The sequence below is a fragment of the Ranitomeya imitator genome, chromosome 6 (assembly GCF_032444005.1).
Source record: "Ranitomeya imitator isolate aRanImi1 chromosome 6, aRanImi1.pri, whole genome shotgun sequence".
In the NCBI taxonomy this organism is placed as follows: domain Eukaryota; kingdom Metazoa; phylum Chordata; class Amphibia; order Anura; family Dendrobatidae; genus Ranitomeya; species Ranitomeya imitator.
The window spans coordinates 302,280,469-302,299,011 of NC_091287.1; the positions used below are offsets into that span (position 1 = coordinate 302,280,469).

The following is an 18,543-nucleotide window of genomic DNA, read 5'->3' on the forward strand; positions in this document are numbered from 1 at the left end:
AAAATCAGATGTCGTAGAGATGGATTATGGCGTGGGACAGTATGGATTATCTTCACTTGGACAGGTGAGGAATATGGCTGCTTATTATTTTAATTTTGTTTACAGGGGACATGGGCATCGGAGGATTATTTTCATGTCTGATATAGTGGGTGCAGAAAGTATTCAGACCCCTTTAAATTTTTCACTCTTTGTTTCATTGCAGCCATTTGGAAAATTTAAAAAAGTTCATTATTTTCTCTCATTCCCGACATGCGCCGTATTAGTACTGCTCTGTGGGAACTGAGATCCAGCAAACCGCAGTACTAGTACGGTGGCATGTCTCACAGTGAGCATCGCGGCGATCGCGTGTGGGTGTCAGCTGTCACCCCGTTAGCGCCGATAACATAGTAACATAGTAAGGCCGAAAAAAGACATTTGTCCATCCAGTTCAGCCTATATTCCATTATAATAAATACCCAGATCTACGTCCTTCTACAGAACCTAATAATTGTATGATACAATATTGTTCTGCTCCAGGAAGACATCCAGGCCTCTCTTGAACCCCTCGACTGAGTTCGTCATCACCACCTCCTCAGGCAAGCAATTCCAGATTCTCACTGCCCTAACAGTAAAGAATCCTCTTCTATGTTGGTGGAAAAACCTTCTCTCCTCCAGACGCAAAGAATGCCCTCTTGTGCCCGTCACCTTCCTTGGTATAAACAGATCCTCAGCGAGATATTTGTATTGTCCCCTTATATACTTATACATGGTTATTAGATCGCCCCTCAGTCGTCTTTTTTCTAGACTAAATAATCCTAATTTCGCTAATCTATCTGGGTATTGTAGTTCTCCCATCCCCTTTATTAATTTTGTTGCCCTCCTTTGTACTCTCTCTAGTTCCATTATATCCTTCCTGAGCACCGGTGCCCAAAACTGGACACAGTACTCCATGTGCGGTCTAACTAGGGATTTGTACAGAGGCAGTATAATGCTCTCATCATGTGTATCCAGACCTCTTTTAATGCACCCCATGATCCTGTTTGCCTTGGCAGCTGCTGCCTGGCACTGGCTGCTCCAGGTAAGTTTATCATTAACTAGGATCCCCAAGTCCTTCTCCCTGTCAGATTTACCCAGTGGTTTCCCATTCAGTGTGTAATGGTGATATTGATTCCCTCTTCCCATGTGTATAACCTTACATTTATCATTGTTAAACCTCATCTGCCACCTTTCAGCCCAAGTTTCCAACTTATCCAGATCCATCTGTAGCAGAATACTATCTTCTCTTGTATTAACTGCTTTACATAGTTTTGTATCATCTGCAAATATCAATATTTTACTGTGTAAACCTTCTACCAGATCATTAATGAATATGTTGAAGAGAACAGGTCCCAATACTGACCCCTGTGGTACCCCACTGGTCACAGCGACCCAGTTAGAGACTATACCATTTATAACCACCCTCTGCTTTCTATCACTAAGCCAGTTACTAACCCATTTACACACATTTTCCCCCAGACCAAGCATTCTCATTTTGTGTACCAACCTCTTGTGCGGCACGGTATCAAACGCTTTGGAAAAATCGAGATATACCACGTCCAATGACTCACCGTGGTCCAGCCTATAGCTTACCTCGTCATAAAAACTGATTAGATTGGTTTGACAGGAGCGATTTCTCATAAACCCATGCTGATATGGAGTTAAACAGTTATTCTCATTGAGATAATCCAGAATAACATCCCTCAGAAACCCTTCAAATATTTTACCAACAATAGAGGTTAGACTTACTGGCCTATAATTTCCAGGTTCACTTTTAGAGCCCTTTTTGAATATTGGCACCACATTTGCTATGCGCCAGTCCTGCGGAACAGACCCTGTCGCTATAGAGTCACTAAAAATAAGAAATAATGGTTTATCTATTACATTACTTAGTTCTCTTAGTACTCGTGGGTGTATGCCATCCGGACCCGGAGATTTATCTATTTTAATCTTATTTAGCCGGTTTCGCACCTCTTCTTGGGTTAGATTGGTGACCCTTAATATAGGGTTTTCATTGTTTCTTGGGATTTCACCTAGCATTTCATTTTCCACCGTGAATACCGTGGAGAAGAAGGTGTTTAATATGTTAGCTTTTTCCTCGTCATCTACAACCATTCTTTCCTCACTATTTTTTAAGGGGCCTACATTTTCAGTTTTTATTCTTTTACTATTGATATAGTTGAAGAACAGTTTGGGATTAGTTTTACTCTCCTTAGCAATGTGCTTCTCTGTTTCCTTTTTGGCAGCTTTAATTAGTTTTTTAGATAAAGTATTTTTCTCCCTATAGTTTTTTAGAGCTTCAATGGTGCCATCCTGCTTTAGTAGTGCAAATGCTTTCTTTTTACTGTTAATTGCCTGTCTTACTTCTTTGTTTAGCCACATTGGGTTTTTCCTATTTCTAGTCCTTTTATTCCCACAAGGTATAAACCGCTTACACTGCCTATTTAGGATGTTCTTAAACATTTCCCATTTATTATCTGTATTCTCATTTCTGAGGATATTGTCCCAGTCTACCAGATTAAGGGCATCTCTAAGCTGTTCAAACTTTGCCTTCCTAAAGTTCAATGTTTTTGTGACTCCCTGACAAGTCCCCCTAGTGAAAGACAGGTGAAACTGCACAATATTGTGGTCGCTATTTCCTAAATGCCCAACCACCTGCAGATTTGTTATTCTGTCAGGTCTATTAGATAGTATTAGGTCTAAAAGTGCTGCTCCTCTGGTTGGATTCTGCACCAATTGTGAAAGATAATTTTTCTTGGTTATTAGCAGAAACCTGTTGCCTTTATGGGTTTCACAGGTTTCTGTTTCCCAGTTAATATCCGGGTAGTTAAAGTCCCCCATAACCAGGACCTCATTATGGGTTGCAGCTTCATCTATCTGCTTTAGAAGTAGACTTTCCATGCTTTCTGTTATATTTGGGGGTTTGTAACAGACCCCAATGAGAATTTTGTTACCATTTTTCCCTCCATGAATTTCAACCCATATGGACTCGACATCCTCATTCCCTTCGCTAATATCCTCCCTTAAAGTGGACTTTAGACAAGACTTTACATAGAGACAAACCCCTCCTCCTCTCCGATTTTTACGATCCTTTCTAAACAGACTGTAACCCTGTAAGTTAACTGCCCAGTCATAGCTTTCATCTAACCATGTCTCGGTTATTCCCACTATGTCAAAGTTACCTGTAGATATTTCTGCTTCTAGTTCTTCCATCTTGTTTGTCAGGCTTCTGGCGTTTGCGAGCATGCAGTTCAGAGGATTTTGTTTTGTTCCAATCTCCTCACTGTGGATTGTTTTAGAAATGTTCTTACCTCCCTTCTGAGTATGTTTTCCTGGGTCGTCTTTGTTCGAGTCTAATGTTTTTCTTCCCGTCCCCTCTTCTTCTAGTTTAACGCCCTCCTGATGAGTGTAGCGAGTCTTCTGGCGAATGTGTGTTTCCCAGGTTTGTTGAGGTGTAGTCCGTCTCTGGCGAGGAGTCCATCATACCAGTAATTCACACCGTGGTCCAGGAATCCAAATCCTTGTTGTCTGCACCATCGTCTTAGCCAGTTGTTTGCATCAAGGATCCTGTTCCATCTCCTGGTGCCATGCCCGTCTACTGGAAGGATAGAAGAAAAAACTACCTGTGCATCCAGTTCCTTTACTTTCTTCCCCAACTCTTCAAAGTCCTTGCAGATTGTCGGTAGGTCCTTCCTTGCCGTGTCATTGGTGCCAACATGTATCAGAAGAAATGGGTGGACGTCCTTGGAGCTGAAGAGCTTTGGTATCCTATCGGTCACATCCTTGATCATCGCACCTGGAAGGCAGCATACTTCTCTTGCAGTTATGTCCGGTCTGCAGATGGCTGCTTCTGTGCCTCTCAGTAGTGAGTCTCCCACCACCACCACCCACCGATCTTGGGCATTTAACCCCTCTGATGCCGCTGTCAGTAGTGACAGCGACATAGAGGCGCGTCGCACAGGGACGGAGGCTCCCTGCGCTCTCCCATCGCGATGCAATAGCATTGTTCCGGTGTTCTGGAAGGAGTCCCCGGATCCAAAATGGCCGCGGGACTCCTTCCGGGTCCTTCACTGAGGTGGTTTGCTGGCTCCTGCTCAGAGCAGGCGCCGGAAAGCCTCCTGCACTGCCTGTCAGATCGCTGATCTGACACAGTGCTATGCAAAGTGTCAGATCAACGATCTGATGAAATATAGTGAAGCCCCACCCAGGGACAATGTTATAAAGTAAAAAAAAAAAAATCCCCAAATAAATAAATAAATAAATGAATATTTTCCAATAAATCCATTTATTTATGTTAATAAAAAAAAAACAATAAAAGTACACATATTTGGTATCACCGCGTCCGTAACGACCCGCTCTATAAAACTATCCCACTAGTTAACCCCTTAAGTGAACACCACAAATAAAAAAAAATAAGAAACGAGGCAAAAAACAATGCTTTATCATCATACTGCCGAACAAAAAGTGCAATAAAATGTGATAAAAAAGATGGATATAAATAACCATGGTACCACTGAAAACGTCATCTTGTCAAGAAAAAATAAAAAGCCACTATACAGCATCATCAGCAGAAAAATAAAAAAAAGTTATAGCTCTCAGAATAAAGCGATGCAAAAGCAATTATTTTTTATATAAAATAGTTTTTATTGTGTAAAAGTGCCAAAACATAAAAAAGATATAAATGAGGTATCGCTGTAATCGTACTAACCAGAAGAATAAAGCTGCTTTATCAATTTTACCACACATAGAACGATATAAACGCCCCCTAAAAGATATTCAGGAATTGCTGGTTTTTGTTCATTCTGCCTCCCAAAAATCAGAATAAAAAGCGATCAAAAAATGTCATGTGCCCAGAAATTGTACCAATAAAAATGTCAACTCGTCCCGCAAAAAACAAGACCTCACATGACTCTGTGGGCCAAAATATGGATAAATTATAGCTCTCAAAATGTGGTGATGCAAAAACTATTTTTTGCAATAAAAAGCGTCTTGTAGTGTGTGATGGCTGCCAATCATAAAAATCCGCCCCAAAAAATGCTATAAAAGTAAATCAAATCCCCATTCACCACCTCCTTAGTTAGGAAAAAATATTAAAATTTAATAAAATGTATTTATTTCCATTTTCCCATTAGGGTTGGGCCTAAAGCTAGGGTTAGGGTTGGGGCTAAAGTTAGGGTTAGGGTTGGGGCAAAGTTAGGGTTAGGGTTGGGGCTAAAGTTAGGGTTGGGGTTAGGGTTAGGGTTGGGGTTAAGGTTAGGGTTGGGGCTAAAGCTTGGGTTAGGGTTGGGGCTAAAGTTAGGGTTAGGGTTGGGGCTAAAGTTAGGGTTAGGGTTAAAGTTAGGGTTTGGATTACAGTTACGGTTGGGATTAGGGTTGGGATTAGCGTTAGGGGTGTGGTTAGGGTTATGGTTGAGATTAGGGTTAGGGGTGTCTTTGGGTTAGGGTTTCAGTTAGAATTGGGGGGGTTTCCACTGTTTAGGCATATTGGGCTCTCCAAATGCGACATGGCGTCTGATCTCAATTCCAGCCAATTCTGTGTTGAAAAACTAAAACTGCTCCTTCCTTTCCGAGCTCTCCCGTGCGCCCAAACAGGGGTTTACCCCAACATATGGGGTATCAGAGTACTCAGGACAAATTGGACAACAACTTTTGGGATCTAATTTTTCCTGTTACCCTTGGGAAAATACAAAACTGGGGGCTAAAAAATAATTTTTGTGGAAAACTACTTTCCAAAATGGTGTCACTTGTGGGGGGTTTCCACTCTTTAGGCATATCAGAGGCTCTCCAAATGTGACATAGTATATGATCTCAATTCCAGCAAATTTTGCATTGAAAAGTCAAATGGCGCGCCTTCTCTTCCAAGCTCTGCCATGTACCCAATCAGTGGTTTACCCCCACATATGGGGTATCGGCGTACTCAGGACAAATTGTACAACGACTTTTCTGGTCCAATTTCTCATGTTACCCTAAAATAAAACAAATTGGATCTGAAATAAACATTTTATGAAAAAAAGTTAAATGTTCAATTTTTTTTAAACATTCCAAAAATTCCTGTGAAGCACCTGAAAGGTTAATGAACTTTTTGAATGTGGTTTTGAGTACCTTGAGGGGTGCAGTTTTAAGAATGGTGTCACTTTTGGGCATTTTCTGTAATATAGACCCCTCAAAGTGACTTCAAGTGTGAGGTGGTCCCTAAAAAAATGGTTTTGCAAATTTTGTTGTAAAAATGAGAAATCGCTGGTCAACTTTTAACCCTTATAACTTCCTAACAAAAAAAATGATGTTTCCAAAATTGTGCTAATGTAAAGCAGACATGTGCGTAAAGTTATTTATTAACTATTTTGTATGATATGACCCTCTAATTTAAGGGCATAAAAACTAAAATTTTAAAGCTTGCAAAATTTTCAAAATTTTCGGCAAATTTCCATTTCTTTCACAAATAAATGCAAGTCAAATCGTAGACATTTTACCACTATCATAAAGTACAATATGTCTCAAGAAAACATTCTCAGAATCACCAGGATCCGTTGAAGCATTTCAGAGTTATGACCTCATAAAGTGACAGTGGTCAGAATTGGAAAAAATGGCCTGGTCAGGAAGTTGAAAACAGGGTTCGGGGTGAAGTTGTTAATGTACACTCTGCACCCCATCTTGACTGACAAAAAGCAGAAATGTAGAAATGTTTGAAAATTTATTAAAAAAGAAAAACTGAAATATCACATGGTCATAAGTATTCAGACCCTTGGCTCTTACACTCATTTTGTTTATTATTTTTGTTTTTTTACAGGGAACATGGGCTTCAGCGGATTAGGTTTAAATGTGAGTATAACTGTGTTTTTTATTTTAAATACCGTATATACTCGAGTATAAGCCGAGATTTTCAGCCCAAAATTTTGGGCTCGAGTCACGGTGGGCGGCAGGGTGGGCGGGTGAGGGGGAGAGGGCGCTGAGGCATACTCACCTAGTCCCGGCAGTCCTGACGCTCCCTCTGCCCATCACACGGTCTTCGGTGCTGCAGCTCTTCCCCTGTTCAGCGGTCACGTGGGACCGCTGAATAGAGAAATGAATATGCGGCTCCACCTCCCATAGGGGTGGAGCCGCATATTCATTTCTCTAATCAGCGGTGCCGGTGACCGCTGATAGAGGAAGAGGCTACGGCACCGAAGACCGTGTGACAGGCAGAGGGAGCGGGACGCCGGGAGCAGGTAAATATGTAATATTCACCTGTCCGCGTTCCACACGCCGGGCGCCGCTCTGTCTTCGCGTCCTCTTGCTCTGACTGTTCAGGTCAGAGGGCGCGATGACGCATATAGTGTGCGCGGCGCCCTCTGCCTGATCAGTCAGTGCGGAGAGACGCCGGGACGAGACGCTGGGAGCTGCAAGCAGCGAGGTGAGTATGGCATTTTTTTTTTTTATTGCAGCAGCAATGGCACAGCTTTATATGGCACAGCTATGGGGCAATAATGAACGGCGCAGAGCACTATATGGCAGCTATAGGGCAATAATGAACGGTGCAGAGCACTATATGGCACAGCTATGGGGCAATAATGAATGGCGCAGAGTACTATATGGCAGCTATGGGGCAATAATGAATGGCGCAGAGCACTATATGGCAGCTATGGGGCAATAATGAACGGTGCAGAGCACTATATGGCACAGCTATGGGGCAATAATGAATGGCGCAGAGCACTATATGGCACAGCTATGGGGCAATAATGAACGGCGCAGAGCACTATATTGCACATCTATGGGGCAATAATGAACGGCGCAGAGCACTATATGGCACAGCTATGGGGCAACAATGAACGGTGCAGAGCACTATATGGCACAGCTATGGGGCAATAATGAACGGCGCAGAGCACTATATGGCACAGCTATGGGGCAACAATGAACAGTGCAGAGCACTATATGGCACAGCTATGGGGCAATAATGAATGGCGCAGAGCACTATATGGCACATCTATGGGGCAATAATGAACAGCGCAGAGCACTATATGGCACAGCTATGGGGCAATAATGAACGGTGCAGAGCTCTATATGGCACAGCTATGGGGCAATAATGAACGGTGCAGAGCACTATATGGCACAGCTTTCTATGGTACATCTATGGGGAAATAATGAACGGTGCAGAGCACTATATGGCACAGCTATGGGGCCATAATGAACAGTATGGAGCATCTATTTTTATTTTTGAAATTCACCGGTAGCTGCTGCATTTTCCACCCTAGGCTTATACTCGAGTCAATAAGTTTTCCCAGTTTTTTGTGGCAAAATTAGGGGGGTCGGCTTATACTCGGGTCGGCTTATACTCGAGTATATGCGGTAAATGTGTAAAACAGGATATTGAGTTTCATTTCAATTAAAGGATCTTATTCTTACTGTGTGTTTATTTCAATACTTACTAATGGGGTTAGTAATAGAGGCGTCTTATAGATGCCTCTCTATTACTAACCTCTGGGCCTGATGTCATCTGACAATACAAAGGTGATATCACCTCACTTGCCTCCACAACATGGCAAGTGGGAAGAGCGAGGCTAAGCTCCAGATTTGGCCCATCTTATGGATTGCCATTGCTGAGGCGGCTGAGGGTAGATGTTGGTAGCCTGGGAAGGGTGGTAATATCTCTGGCCCCTTCCCAGGCTATTAATATCAACCCACAACTGTCTGATTAACCTTTGCTGGTTCGAATTTATAGGGGTACCCTATGTCATTTTTGTTCTGGTTTCCCAATAAATTCAACAGGAGAGGCTAAGCAAACAGCTGTGAGCTCTTATTAATAGTCTGGGAACCTTTTGGGATATTGTCCCTTTTCCCAGATTATTACCATCCGCCCTTAGCCATAGGCATTTCTTCTGCTGGTTATGAAAATTGTGCAGGAGCCCACGGCATTTTTTAATTAGTTTATTTTACACAGGAGGGGCACACCGGGTGCTGAATACAATTCCCATCAGTGTCACCTGGTCAAGCTGATTTCAGGGAGACCAGGAGATAAAGATGAGAGCTTCCTTCAGCTGCCAGTGCCTGGGAACAACGCGAACTGTACCGCTTCTTCCCAGGAGCCAGTACGTGTCATGCTGATGACACATAGATGTTATCGGAGTTTCATCAGAGTGCACATGTGTATCATGCATTTTATCCATGCTGCTCATTAAAAACTGACATGTCTGCAGGGTTTTTACACTACACTGTCTGAAAAACAAGATGCGCGCATCACCATTGAATACAATCGGTGTGCGTGTGTCTGTATTTGCGGCCCTTAAAAAAGGACAGCATACAGAGACAAAAAACAGATGTGTGAAGGGAGCCTTAGGGCTGTGCTAGGTTTTGCTACATTAGTTACTCCAGCTATTGGCAGGCAAGCAATTTTAGGACTCCATGAATAAATAGATTTTATCTGTTTGCATAACTCTGAAAAACTTTTGCAATAAGTATATTTACTTACGTAAAATGATTCCAATTTTAGCTACTATACGCTGGGATAGAATTCTTGAACAAGGATTAAAGCCAACTCCTATATCTTGCAAAGGATCTAGAATGAAAAATGTTAAAATTTAATTATTAGAACAATGTAATATACTGTAGACTGTATGCCCTCAAGGGCAGAATCCTCTTTATTCTGTACCAGTCTGTCATTGTTAGTTTGTTCACTGTAATTTATATATGTATTTTCTATGCAACACCTCATGCAATAATACATATACAAGTAGGTAGCTGGTTTGTATAACACTCAATAATTAGCAAATCTACCACTATAGCTTGCGAACATTAAATAAATAAAGGATTAGTACAAAGGAGTTGTAGTCCCATCATATTATGTACAGCGGAGTTGCGGGCCCATCATACTGTGTATAGCGGAGCTGTTGGACCATCGTACTGTGTATCAGGAAGTTTTGGGCCCATCATACTATGCATAGGGACGATGTCGGTCCATCATAGTGTTTATAAGGGACATGTTGGGACTCAGGGGACATTATTAAATGTTTAATTGGTACTTGGGATGTATTATTGGGGCACGCAGATTATTGTGACTGTCAAGGTAGACAGATGCTAGTGGCAGGGCAGCACAACACTTCCAAGACATAAGGGGACAGATTATGCCAGGTGTCCAGTTTTGAGATCCAATAGCTGAATGTGTCAGAGGAATTTAGGAGTATGCTGGTTTGGTTGGCCAAGTAATTCTTGACCATCTTTTAAAACTTTTCTTTCCTTGTCAAAAATACCCAGTCATTATGGCATGGAAGATGGGAGGTTGTCATATAATTGGCCCAGTCTTTGACAGTGTAACCCTGCGTCTGTTATTCCTGGCGTATGTCTCCACCTCTCCTCCTAGGTTGGGGAAGGAAGCTTGCCCCTTGCCACTAGTGTTCTGTGAATTTTTTCAACATATTTTCCACAATGGTATAGCACCATTTTAGAAGACGTCTCTGCCTCAGGAAGAAGCGATGCAAAGTTTTCCATGTTGCTTGGTCTAGCAGGGTGAACAACCAATATTCTTTTTTGGCCAAGATGAATGTAATGCAGGGGAAAGGCAACAGTACATAAAGTCTCCCATATGTGCCAAGGTCCCTGTAGCCAACACTTCCCTGTCTCCACCATCATGACTACTCGCCGTCGCGTCTTCCATCTCTTCCTCCTCATTCCCCTCCTTAGCCCATCCACGTAGGAGTGACGGGGCAAAGCTGGTGTGGGTACTATCCTTTTTTGCGCTCAGTCAGCTCCTGTTTCTTCTTCTCTTCTTTAGCCTCTACCTCCTCATTGTTACCCAATATGTACTGAGCAAATGAGATGTGATGAGGCTGAGCAGTATCTCCATGTCTCATGTCTTTCTCCATCTCCATCTGGCCCGCATACAAAGCTTCATGTTTACTTGTGAGCAGTGACTGTTTAAGTAGGCACAGAAGTGGGATCTTTGTGCTGATAATGGTGTCATCGCTGATCACCATCTTTGTGGAGTCCTCAAAGTCTTGGAGAACCACACAAATGTCAGACATCCATGCCCACTCTTCAGTTGTTATGTGTGGTGCCTGATCAGACTACTGCTGGGAGTTTTGGAGCTAGAATTCCACAACTGACCTCTGCTGCTTACAAAGCCTTGAGGGCATGTGCAGTGTGTAGTTCCAAGGCGTGGTCAAGTCACACACTGTGCCAGTGAGCTGGCAGTTGCATGCACTGCTGCAGCACTGCCAGAGCAGCAGCAGCTGTAGCCGACTAGCAGAAATGGGCGTGATGTGATGTACAGTACCTTGAACAGAAACTCTGGCAAATCTAGGTTTGCTTTCAGAAACTGCTGAACTATCAAGTTGTGCACGTGGGCCAAGCATGATATGTGTGTGAGTTTGCCAAGCTTCACAGCAGCCACCAGGTTACGCCCATTATCACACATGACCATGCCTGGTTGTAGGTTTAGTGGCATGACACAGATCTGTCTGGTCTTTTATTCCTTTCAATAACTCTGCTGCGTTGTGCAGTTTGTCTCTTAGACAAATTAGTTTCAGCAATGCCAGTTGCCACTTTGCTAAAACACTGCTGCAGAGCTTCCAGAGCTTCTGGCTGATGTTGATGATGTGCATTGAAATAGAATAATGTAGATGGACGGTGAGGAGGAGCAGGGTGGTGAAGGAGCTGCTGTAGGAGGTTCAGGAAACTGTGATAGAAGTAGGGCCAGTAATCCTCAGCGTTGGTAGCACATGTGCTGTGCCAAGGTGGGACTCGGTTCTCGCCTCCACAATGTTCACCCAGTATGCTGTCAGGGAAATGTAGCATCCCTGGCAACAAGCGCTTGTCCACGTCGTAAAGTGGACAATTCTAGTAACCCAGTAACAGTGTTGGTAAGTCATGGTGGATGTTACTGGACACAAGGTAAGGACACCACACAGGGAGAAAAGGTGATGGCTGGGAACCGGGTACTGAGAGACCAAATTTTACACCTATAGCAGGACAATTTTAGTTTTTTCATTTCAATCTAGCACAAGTTCACACACACCAAGCTCTACAGTATATATGACAATAGTCAATTTTTGAACAATGAAATTTCTGAACCTGTGATAGGCCATTTTTTTATATTAAACCAATTAAATTTCACACAAACCAAGTTCTAGTCTATATGTGACAATAGTCAATTTTGAACAGACAGGTGTTGGTGGTAGGGGACTCTATAATTAGATGGACAGACAGGGTCATCTGTCATGGAGAATGTGAATTCCACACAATGTGTTGATTGCCGGGTGCTCGGGTTTATCATATTGCGGATTGGATAAACAGATTGCTGGGTGGGGCTGGGGAAAACACAGCGGTCATGGTACACATCGGTAGCAATGACAAAGTTGGAAGGAGGTGGAAGGTTCTTAAGAATGATTACAGGGAACTACAAAAGAAGCTGTAGGCCAGGACCACCAAGGTGGTGCTTTCAGAAATACTGCCAGAGCTACAAGCACTAGAAAGACAACGGGAGCTTAGTGAGATTAAGAAGTGGCTTACAAATTGGAAGGGAGGGTTTGGTTTCCTGGACAACTTGGCCAACATCCGTGGCGGCTACAGCTTCTACAGTAGGGACCAGTTGCACCTCAATGGGGAAGGTGCAGCTGTGCTTGGGGAAAAAATGGTAAGACAGATGGAGAAAATTTTAAACTAGGATCTAGGGGGAGGGAGGATAGTTGTACTTATAAAGGGATAGATAGAGTAGACAAAGGGAGTAGGACACTTGGTGTTAATGAAGAATTTAGGGGCTGGGATTTGCAAGGAAAGCAGGGAGCTGAGTAGGAGTAACAAATGTGCTAATATTAAATGTTTGCTGGCAAATTCAAGAAGTCTCGCAAACAAAATTAATTGGAGACTCTTATGCTGGTCACAGAATACAATGTGATGGGCATTACCGAAACCTGGCTTGACAAAAGCCATGACTTGGTAACAAATGTAGAGAGTTACACTACATTTAGGAAGGACAAGTAAGAAAAACAGGTGGAGGGATGTGCATCTTCGTATAATCCAACTTAAAACCTGTGCTCAATGAAGACATTGGGGTGAGTTACAGCAATGTAGAGTCACTATGGGTAAATATACATGGGTATGGCAATAATGGAAAGCTACTAACTAGTGTTGAGCGATACTTTCCGATATTGGGAAATATCGGGATTGGATTGGATCGGCTGATATCCAAAATAATATCAGATATCGCCGATACCGATAATGGAAACCAATGCAAGTCAAAGGGACACAAATATCGAAATGAAAATAAGCCCTTTCTGTCCTTGTACATCCTGTTCCGGAGTGGTGACGAGTGTGGGCGGTGCGTGGGAGGTGCATGGGCGGAGACTGTGTGTCTGTGTTGGATAGTGGGGGTCTGTGCGTGCCTCCCGGGGGTCTGTACGGGCCTCTCGGGGGTCTGTGTGGGCTGCTGGGGGTCTGTGCGGCCTGCTGGGGGTCTGTACAGGCCTCTCGAGGGTCTGTGTGGCCTGCCGGGGGGTCTGTATGGGCCTCTCGGGGGTCTGTGCGGCCTGCCGGGGGTCTGTGCAGCCTGCTGGGGTGTGTACGGGCCTCTCGGGGGTCTGTGCGGCCTGCCGGGGGTCTGTACGGGCCTCTTGGGGGTCTGTGTGGCCGGTCGGGGGTTTCTGCGGCCTGCCGGGGGTCTGTACGGGCCTCTCAGGGGTCTGTGCGGCCTGCCGGGGGTCTGTACGGGCCTCCCGGGGGTCTGTGCGGCCTGCCGGGGGTCTGTGCAGCCTGCCGGGGGTCTGTACGGGCCTCTCGTGGGTCTGTGCAGTCTGCCGGGGGTCTGTACGGGCCTCTCAGGGGTTTGTACGGGCCTCTTAGGGGTCTGTACAGCCTGTCGGGGGTCTGTGCGGCCTGCCAGGGGTCAGTACGGGCCTCTCGGGGGTCTGTGCGGCCTGCCATGGGTCTGTGCGGTCTGCCAGGGGTCTGTACGGGCCTCTTTGGGGTCTGTGCGGCCTGCTGGGGGTCTGTGCGGCCTGCCGGGGGTCTGTACGGGCCTCTCGGGGGTCTGTGCGGCCTGCCGGGGGTCTGTGCGGCCTGTCGGGGGTCTGTACGGGCCTCTCGGGGGTCTGTGTGGCCTGCCGGGGTCTGTGTGGCCTGCCGGGGGTCTGTACGGGCCTCTTGGGGGTCTTTGAGGCCTGCTAGGGGTCTGTACGGGCCTCTCAGGGGTCAGTACGGGCCTCTTGGGGTTCTGTGCGGCCTACCAGGGGTTTTTGTGTTTGTGTGCAGGCATTGTCCGATGGGACTACCAGTCCCATCCGGCTATGCCTGCTACAATGGCAGTGATTGACACATTGGCAAATGATGGGACCGTAGCAGTCCCATCATGCGATGCACTTCCGGTTTGCGTGGGCCCGCGCACTTCCGGTTTTGCTTGTCGGACGCTGTGGGCGGACGGTGACCGCGCCGCATGGCGCGATTTCCCCTACGGTCCTCTATAAAAGATCGGTCCTTGCCCATATGACACTGTGCGCCCCCTGAGGAAGGTATAGCCACCGAAACGCGCGTCAGGGTGTCCCAGTGTCCTCTGCGTTGGTCCGGACTCATCACGGCAGGTAATATGCACGGTGGCCCATTGTGTCTATATGCCTCGCTCTACTGTCTTATGGATTACTAATGTTACCGGTTAAAGAACCCCCTCTTCTATGTGGCACTGCTGATAACTGTATTAGTGGTGGAAAATTGTTATGAGGCGATGGGTGCTGTGCTGTGCTAGTTGATGGGTTTTGTTCCTTTACAGGGGTCACCGTACCTTGGGTGACTGCCTTTTATGCTGTTTGTGGCATGGCTATTGTCATCTGCTGGTTTTACCTGCATTAATTGTCTGGTTTTTTGTATGTATTTTTAGACTCTGCATTAATAAAGACATATTTTTTATTGGATTCAGTGACTGTGATTTTCTTGAGCTGTTATACATACAACATACTACATACATACTACATACATACTACATACATACATTCAACATACTACATACATACATACATACATACAACATACATACAACATACCACATACATACAACATACATACAACATACTATATACTACATACATACATACATAAAACATACATACATACAACATACATACAACATGCTACATACATACTACATACATACAACATACATACTACATACATACAGCATACAAACAACATACATACTACATACATACTACATACATGCTACATACATACAACATACTACATACATGCTACATACATGCTACATACATACTACATACATACAACATACAATAAATTCATACATTACATACAATACATACATATAGACAAACAGTACATATAACATAGAGTACATACTCACCATCACTTTGTTCCCCGTGGCCAGTGTCAACTGTAAAAAAATTAAAATAATAAAACAAACAATATACTCCCTGATATGCAGAAATCCACGAGTGTCCCATGACGATCTCCCGTGGAGAACAACAGCATCAGCTGATGCGCCTGCTCTCTCGGGGCTCCAGGAATACAATGGCGGGAGGAAGGTATCCTTCCGCACAGTATTCCTCCGCCGCTGTAAAAAAAATAGTCCCTAGTCTCACTTTTGGCATCGCTGTGTGAGAAATTTTCCCACGCAGCAATTGCCATAAAGTTAGACTCTGAACTAGAGTAACCTCTCAGTGATGCACTGCAGGAGCCATTGGGAAAAATGCAAATTGTCTCTTCAGAGAGGAAGAGGACTAGAATTCTAATGCCACCTATTGGAAGTAGCAACCCTAACAGTCAATGTCGACCCTTTAATGAGCCTTGTCACATGACTTAGGATAATAGCCAAAACAGAATCTCAATTTGCAGACACTGTGTTTCAGGGTACTGCCCCTCATGGGTCGACATTGATTGTTAGGGTTGCTACTTCCAATAGGTGGCACTAGAGTTCTAGCCCTCTTCCTCTCTGAAGAGACAATTTGCATATTTCCCAGAGGAACATTGCGGCTATAAGTCTCCTCACCTCGACATGCTTATCATGTCACTCTCCGCGAGGAGAAACGATACTTCTTGCATCCCGGTCAGATGCCTCTCAATCAGCCAAACCAGATCTCCGCTTTGCACTGACAAGGGGCAGTACCCCGAAACACAGTGTCTGCAAATTGAGATTCTGGTTTGGCTATTATCCTAAGTCATGTGACAAGGCTCATTAAAGGGTCGACTGTTAGGGTTGCTACTTCCCATAGGTGGCACTAGAGTTCTAGTCCTCTTCCTCTCTGAAGAGACAATTTGCATAGTATTTATGTAGTATGTATGTAGTATGTATGTACGTAGTATGTATGTAATATGTATGTTGTATGTATGTATGTAGTTTGCATGTTGTATTTATGTAAGTAGTATGTATGTAGTATGCAGTATGCATGTAGTATGTATGTAGTATGTATGCTGTATGTATGTAGTATGTATGTTGTATGTATGTAGTATGTATTTTGTATGTATGTAGTATGTATGCTTGTGTTTTTTTTTATGTACATTCAACACATTAGCCGGATGATGGGACTACTACTGTCCCATCATTGGCTAATGTGTCAATCACTGTCATTGTAGCAGGCATAGCCTGATGGGACTTGTAGTCCCATCGGACGATGCCTGCACACACACACAATCCCAGGCAGGCCCGTACAGACCCCTGGCAGGCCCGCACAGATTCCCGGCAGGCCGCACAGACCCCCGGCAGGCCCGTACAGACCCCCGGCAGGCCCACGCAGACCCCCTGCAGGCCCGTACAGACCCCCGGCAGGCTGCACAGACCCCGGCAGGCAGCACAGACCCCCGGCAGGCCCATACAGACCCCCGGCAGGCCCGCACAGACCCCTGGCAGGCCCGCACAGACCCCCCATGGTCGCGCACAGACCCCGCCCGCACACACAGACACGCAGTCTCCACCTACGCACCGCCCACACTCCATTATAGTGCATCATTGCACTATAGGAACTTCCGATTCCGGTATCCGATATCTTAAAAGTATAAGAACTCAGTATCGGAAATCCGATACAGCGAATATCGGCCGATACCAGATATTTGCAGTATCGGAATGCTCAACACTACTGCTAACTGAAGTTTGCTACAAGCCTCCTAGCATTGTGCTAAAAGCTACAAGTTATTATCCACAATTCGGGACAATTACCTCTCTCAGTTGGTAGATGAACCAACCAGGGGAGGTAATGTGCTGGATCTGGTTCTGTCAAATAGACCAGATACAATTTTAGATCTATAGGTCAAGAAGTATTTGGGATGCAGTGACCATACTATGGTAAGTTTCAATGTAATTTTCAATTAAGCAATCAAAAAGGGAAATGCCAAAACTTAGAACTTTAGGAAAGCTTATTTCAACAAATTAAGGGAAGCGCTTAATCATGTAGACTGGGACCATGTCATAATAACTGGGGACAGTGTCGGCTCAAGGTTTTTTAGGGCCCAGGGGCCCCCCCTTTAAGACATACCATGATACATGATGCACAGATACAGCAGAGAAATATAGGTACAGTACAAATGCCAGATTTCACTTCTTACATAAGTGATAGCTATTGTAAATTCTACAATACCATACAGCAGAGGGGCTTTATATAAGTCAACCCCTTATATGCCAATTTTTGTGACCTACTTCCTCTTCCTCAGTTACCAGTAGGCATTTTATTGTTAGCTGAACTTGCTGCAAAGAAAAAACTGCATACATTGAATATGACAATTTTTTAATGGAAAACTTTTTAAAGTAAACATTAGAAAGTATTAATGTAGAACATTTGTAAAAGTGCAAAATGGATAGCATATAGCACAGCCACGTAGTATATAGCACAGCCATGTAGTATATAGCACAGCCACGTAGTATATAACACAACCCACGTAGTATATAGCACAGCCATGTATTATATAACACAGCCCACATAGTATATAACACAGCCGCGTAATATATAACACAGCCATGTAGTATATAGCACAGCCCACATAGTATATAACACAGCCCAGGTAGTATATAGCACAGTCACGTAGTATATAACACAGCCCACATAGTATATAGGACAGTCATATAGTATATAACACAGCCCACATAGTATATAACACAGCTCACGTAGCATATAGCACAGCCCACATAGTATATAGCACAGCCCACGTAGTGTATAGCACAGCCCACATAGTATAAAACACAGCCCACATAGTATATAACACAGCTCACGTAGCATATAGCACAGTGATGTAGTATATAGCACAGCCACGTAGTATATAACACACCCCGCGTAGCTTATAGCACAGACATGTAGTATATAGCACAGCCTCGTATATAACACAGCCCACATAGCATATAGCACAGCCATGTAGTATATAGCACAGCCTGCATCTACCCCCTTCCCCGAGACTGGCCCACAGTCCAGCACTCACTGTTATAGTAAAAAAAATCACACTCCTCCCCTCTCCTCGTGCCCACGCTGCTCCCTGCTTTTGTCTCAGCGGCTGCACTGCCTGGCACACAGTGAGTGCATGATGACATCATCGCGCACCCGCAGTGTCAGAGGCAGAGCGGGGAATGATGGGAGA

The 18,543-nt window shown here is 44.4% G+C and overlaps 1 protein-coding gene across 1 annotated transcript in view; it reads right to left on the bottom strand.

The window, feature by feature from the left end:
* Nucleotides 1-18,543, bottom strand: part of LY86 (lymphocyte antigen 86) — a 142,791-nt gene that overhangs the window by 22,737 nt on the left and 101,511 nt on the right. The window contains exon 2 of the mRNA XM_069730704.1: nt 9,458-9,544. Coding sequence (XP_069586805.1) covers nt 9,458-9,544 — 87 coding nt within the window. The remainder of the gene's footprint in view (nt 1-9,457; nt 9,545-18,543) is intronic.